General features: G+C 38.0%; 1 protein-coding gene across 1 annotated transcript in view; it reads left to right on the top strand.

Annotated features, from left to right (window-relative positions):
• Positions 1–2897: 2897 nt before the first annotated feature.
• LOC107092522 (kelch-like protein diablo) overlaps positions 2898–6298 on the top strand; it is an 8643-nt gene continuing 5242 nt past the window's right edge. The window contains exons 1-6 of the mRNA XM_015387046.1: positions 2898–2988; positions 3283–3594; positions 3679–3813; positions 3886–4077; positions 5012–5155; positions 5557–5743. Coding sequence (XP_015242532.1) covers positions 2953–2988; positions 3283–3594; positions 3679–3813; positions 3886–4077; positions 5012–5155; positions 5557–5743 — 1006 coding nt within the window. The 5' untranslated portion in view covers positions 2898–2952. The remainder of the gene's footprint in view (positions 2989–3282; positions 3595–3678; positions 3814–3885; positions 4078–5011; positions 5156–5556; positions 5744–6298) is intronic.

Below are 6298 nucleotides of genomic sequence, written 5' to 3' on the forward strand. Positions count from 1 at the left end.
GAATTCAAGACAAACGAATAATACAAATAATCGACATGGGGGACAGGGCAAGGAGACAACAAAGACATTTTTGGAAAGATGCACAGAACAGGTCCAGTAAGCGAGGGTCCATTTAAAGTGCAATCCTGCAAGCAGACCCACCACCAGATAATCAGCTAGATCAGAGTAAGAAAAATAGAAATAGCACAAAGGCCTCTAGATATGAACCGGAAAAAAGAAATACCAGAAAGACATTCAACAGAAATAAAATGTACCTTTTTAACAGGCTCAAAAAGGTAACTAAACAGCACCTCCCATAGCAAGGGTGCCCCAGATGGGATTTGGTGAACAGTGAAAAGAACAGCTAGCAACCTGGTTCTGAGAGGAAATGATGTGACAGATGGAAACACACCTATTTTATAAAGATCTCTAACAGTCTGATGGGTGTTCAGCCGTTCAACATCAAAGAGGAAAAGATGCAAAGATTTGATGCTCTTCTCATAAAACCTCTAAAGCTAGTTCCTTCCTTGAGGAAAATACACATGACAGCAGCATTTACCACAGACAACTTTATTGCTTTTGCAGCAAAATGTTGGTTTGCCAGTGCTTTAGTCCTGTTAACATATGTTTACAATGTTGAGAGCAACAACATAGTGATGCAAGAAGGGCAATGAAGAAAAGAACTTTGTAAGCATTGTTGTTTGAGGAGTTTGGAAGTGAAATGGAAGAGGAGATGGAGATAGAAGAATGGATGAAGGAAGAGTTGGATCATGTGCCCCAAAAAGGTCCTGAAGGTACTAAGAGTAACTGCTGTTAGCAATAAAGGAGAGCAGCTAGTTGTAGAGTATGATGGCCACTGTTGGCTAGCCAAGATCATTTCTGTGGACTCTGAGCACCGAGATGTGAAAGTGGAATTTCTTCATCCCCACTGCCCAGTATTAAAGGTTAAACCTAAAAATACCAGAAATCTGTTTCTGCAGAGTTCAAGACATCATAGTAAAAATCATGGCAAATACATCCAGTCAAGAGCAAGAGAAATATAAACCATAGCCAGCGATGTGATGTAGTTCATTGAACATGAGCATGCCCAACGCCTGTTGCTTAATGGATAAGTGCAAAAAGTAAAACCTTTACCATATTTTTTTAAATTGTATCCCACACCTACACATACAAACATATTAATTTGAAACAACAAAAAAAGATTTGGACTAAATCAATAAAATATTACATGAATATGATCTGGATGATCCTTTTCTTTAATATTTCCAGTGAAATACATTAGATGTACCCATAAACCCAAATTCAAAAGGAGGAAAAAGACTGAAAGAAGTTGATATGTAGGACATGGAGGAGAGGAAGGCAAAAAAAAAAGTAGAAGATGATATGTAGAAAATGAGAAAGGGAAATGCATCAGGTTTGGAATAGTTTGAAACAGTCTCATTTTGGCTGTTGTTTCTCAGTCAGTTTTTCATCAACACTATCAGATGAATGGTTTGGTGATTTTTGAATAATAAACAAAATGTCTGTGCAGTTTATGCTGTCCAGCTAATAAAGATTCCGAAAAACTTCTTTGTGTATTTATGAATCAAGTAAGTTGTTTTTATATTCTTCAAATCAAAATTAAATGCTAACAACCAAGACATTTTGAAGATTTGGGTTTTAAGAATAGTGTTAATTGAATCCCAACAGAAGTTTAATTTTTTTATTTATTATGCCAATAGATAGATAAATGTTACTAGATCACATTGTAGGAATTTGGTTAATATTGGTACAGAACAACAAAAAAAAGATGTTATTTTTATTATTTATTATTATTTATTATTTTTATTGCGACTGACGGAGTTGACAGGTATCGACTTCTGGAGTTAAATATTTTTATTAGTGTTGCGCCGATGCCCTTTTTTTGGCCCCAATACCTGATACCTGGCTGTGCAGTATTGGCTGATACTGATACCACCTGTTTGAAGTTGATGTGTGTGTATATATCTAAAGAAATGCATACTACTTGGATGTAAAATAATTGCCATCATAGCTTTGTCAAGCTGCTGTCTATCTTTGTGAAGCAGGAAAAAGACTAATACAAAGTGAATCCAGTAGAACTTTTTATTGCCTACCTGGAATAGATGAAAATAGTCGAATAAACCTTTGGCTCTCAAAATGGAATCAGTGCCCTATTTATTTGCCGATACTGATAACACCATTTTAGTGCTTGATCAAATTTTTTATTTTATTAAAGGTAATCTGTTTATAACCTGTTCCCTTTTATGCTTAAATGACATTTCTTTTGATAAACATTAAATTCCAAGAAAAATAGTTTGCATTAAAAAAAAATGTTTTTTAAAACCTGTTTTGTCCCCTATCTCAACTCCAGATATGACAGCGGAAGTGAATGAATGATAAAAGTGCATAAACATTTACAAAGTATTAGTTTAGGTATGTGCACAGTGCAAGTAGGTTACTTTAGCATGTATGTTTAAAAAAAATATGTATTTGTTCTTTCGTATAGATTTATCTGTTTTTCTCAGTTATTGTTCTATATTGTCATAATGTTTGTGGTAAAATCTTTGGAATTTTGTTCTGCGATGTCTACACTTCAGACACTGAATGTGTAATATATAAAAAATGCCATGTTACATTTAGCAATGCCTGTTATTTTCGGTAACAGTAAATTAGTCCCACACTGTTTTAATTAATTGGGCGAAAAATCAAAAACTAGGGAGCCGACCCGCAAAAACTGATATCAATACATTTGGACCTCAACTACACCGGAAATACTTAGCAGTGAACCGTTTCAACGAGTGGAACATCTCTCGAGCTACAATTGGTGGATGGATTCTGTTAAGCTCAGTGATTGGTTAGCACGACTAGAAGGCGTAACCGTAGCTCAGCCAATCATCGAGCATCTTGGAGTTTATAGTGGATATGGGCGAGGCTTTACTTAAGAGGCGTAGCTGAACTGGATTGTCTTGGTGTATGTTGCAGAGTTTCTGTCACGACTATGTTTTTCAGGTATTTTATGTGAATATTTCTGTTCTCAAGGGTTTCACCTTGGATATGTATTCATGTTATATGTGAGCCAAAGGTTTAGGAGAGGTTTAGGTCGATCAAGTGTCTCCTTTTCGCGGGTGAATCTGAGCTAAGCCTCATTAGTGAGAGTGTCTCAAAGCTTCTCAGTCAAACGAACCAAACGCCTTTGATTTTAAAGCTACTTGCTATTTACTTCAACTGTGATAATTGAACAGTTGTCCTAAATGATCCTTTAAGATGAAGTTTAAGTTACACATGCCTGTGTTTCACCTTTAGGAGTGCCTAGCACAGTCGCATATGGCCGAAGTCCTGCCCGTCGCCTCTCAGTTGTTTTTTAGGTCCATCAGAAACGCCATGCTCCAGGCTCTGGAGGACGAAGAAACCGCCGCCGCTGCGGCAGGGCCTCCTGCGGATCCTCAGAGCGGCGAGGACTACCTGTTTGTGGAAACCACGCATCCCAACACAGTCCTGCGGGGCCTTAACAGCATGCGGCTCAACAAAGCCTTCTGTGATGTGACCCTGTGCTGTGGAGGGCAGGAGTTCCCCTGCCATAGAATTGTACTTGCATCTTTTAGCTCCTACTTCCAGGTAAACATCTCACAATGTTACAGATTACACTTTATCTTCTATGAAAATCCTGAGCTTGATGTGTTTGTGTTTTACCCTCTGCAGGCAATGTTTTCAGCTGATCTTCTAGAGTCAAAGCAGGAACGTGTTGCCATTAATGGGGTTGAGCCCCAGATGATTGGCAAGCTGGTGACCTATGCATACACATCAGAGGTCTTCATTACTAAAGCAAACGTGCAAGTAAGATATTCACTAAAGTGCATTCAGAAATAAATAAGTATTGCTGCTAAGGACTGGTGTGCGTCTGTGTAGGCGCTGCTGGCAGCTGCCAATCTGCTGGATGTGATGGCTGTTCGAGAGGCTTGCTGCCGCTTTATGGAGCGTCAGATGGATGAGACGAACTGTGTGGGAATTCACTGCTTTGCAGAGGCCCATTCCTGCAAGGAGCTGGAGAAGCACAGCATGGAGTACATCGTGGAGAACTTTGGAAGAGTTTCTCAACAGGTGAATGTTTTGTGTTTAGATGGGACGGTCCAAATAATGGACACAATGTTGGAAAAGTTTCGGTTAATTACACCTTTTTGTTTTTTTTTTCATTTCCGTTTGTAAAAGCCATTAAAACTTCCATCTTTGTGAAAAATTGTAAAATAGTGTTGTTGCTGTTTTAGGTTTAGAAAGACAGTTGGAACTTGGGATAAATTCAAAAGAAAACCTGAAATCTCTTTTGCCCATTAAGTCTAACAAAAAGCCCTTTTCAATAAAATACCAGCAGTTTAGAAATGTTTTTAATTTGGAACGGATCTTTAAAAACCCTTTTCTATGGCTAATTTCCACCACTTTAAGTTTCTATAGATGCATCTCCATAGTTTCAAAAATCCTCAAGATGTTTATTTTATTGCACCAAATGGAGTAAGAATAATTATTTGTAAAATTGTATCAGCAATATGCCCAAAAACAGGAGCATCTTCCTTGCATTTCTGACTTGAAATGGAGTAAGCATGCCAGCAAAACTGGTTCGCGACCAGACGCAAGCGACATTTGATGTATGTGGTTGCAGAGGGATAATCCGCCCTTAATTCTGACTTGGGAGCAATCTGTCATTATTTTTTTTCTCTCTTACAAATGTATGGCACTTTATGTCCGGTCAGCATATATTGACCATTATCATACCAGCACCTTTTCTGTGACCACAATTGACCCTCTAATAGGTGTTTTTTCAAACCAGTTTCAGGGTGTGTACAGTTATTCCACAGCTATAATTACTTAGGTCAGTATTTATTAACAGCAATGTAACAAAAATAGATGTCCTACTGTCATCAGATGGATCCCATATGAAAGGAATCAATTTATCTAATTCAATCAGTCTCAAACTGACATTCAACAGTTTGTTTTTGGGCTGCTGCTAATGTTTGATCCTTCCATATTCTTCTCTCTTTAGGAAGAGTTCCTGTCTCTCTGTGTGGACAAACTTACAGAAATCATCTCGAGCGACTTTCTGAACGTCCCAAAAGAGGAGATGGTGTTTGAGGCCGTCATGCTGTGGTTGAATAAATGTCCCACTCGCAAGCAAGGCTTTGAAAAGGTAAAGCTTCATTAGAGATATGGTGATGTTCCAGGTTGTTTCGCACTGCTTTGTGATCACACCTGATTTCTTTGTATTAGTTATGATCCAACACAGAATTTAGAGCAAAAAAATGACCTCCATTAAGCTGTGATGTGAAAGAAAACTCCTCTTTGAGTTTTAAGTTGCAAAGACATCCATCCAGGTGTTGGGATTATTAGTAAGCACTGAGATTTCCCCAGAGGCTTTCTTCTTATCACATATATAAAAATGTCTACTTTGTGTTAATTATATATTTTCCTGTGTAAAAACTAACTTGGACTTCTGCCTCTTTGTGTTGCTACACGCTAAAATGAAACTAAGAAGTAGAAACCTCATTTATTTTTCTTAAAGATGTCTCCTCTTCAAATTGTTCTTCCAAGGTGCTCGAGCACATCCGCCTGCCTCTCATCAGCCCGTACTACCTCCATGACTTAATCGAGTCTTTAGATGTTGTGAAGGAGAACCAGGCCTGTCAGAAGCTCATCTCTGAAGCTAAGGATTACCTGCTGCTAAAGGATCGCCGTGGAGAGCTCTACAGCTCCAGAGCGAGGCCCCGTAGATTCACAGGTACAGACAGTCACATCTGTAACGAAGGTGTCTGGATTTCACCTATAGGGATTCTGCTCTACCATAAAATGTTCTAATGTATGTTTGCTGGTATTTAACTCCATCAGTTTTCTCATTTACTATCTGCTAAGAAAAGCATCCTTGGTTCATGTATAGGAACACTTACCACTTCATCAGGATGGTGTTTTCACACAAAGCTTTTTATGTTTTTAAGAGAAAAGGTTCCTGTGCTGTCAGACAGCTTCTCCTACTTCTGTGCTGCATCCCCTATATGGCTTGTGGCAAACTGCAAATTTGATCTGCCATTTTTCTTTTAACCCTTTATAGGGCACCTTGTGAAATACTTTAAAAATCAACATTTCAAGTCAATAGTGTTATTGGAATCCAGGACAAGACCTTATTACCTCTGTAACATTAAAAAAATATCAATATTTTGATGGCAAAAATTAATGTCAATGTAATAAACGCAAACTGGCCCAAATAAACTAAGAAAAATAACAAAAGTGCTTCTATAAGAAGTGAAAGAAAAATTTTTTTTGGTACAAAATAACCTTA

This window comes from Cyprinodon variegatus, unplaced genomic scaffold (assembly GCF_000732505.1).
Source record: "Cyprinodon variegatus isolate N-32 unplaced genomic scaffold, C_variegatus-1.0 Scaffold384, whole genome shotgun sequence".
Classification (NCBI taxonomy): domain Eukaryota; kingdom Metazoa; phylum Chordata; class Actinopteri; order Cyprinodontiformes; family Cyprinodontidae; genus Cyprinodon; species Cyprinodon variegatus.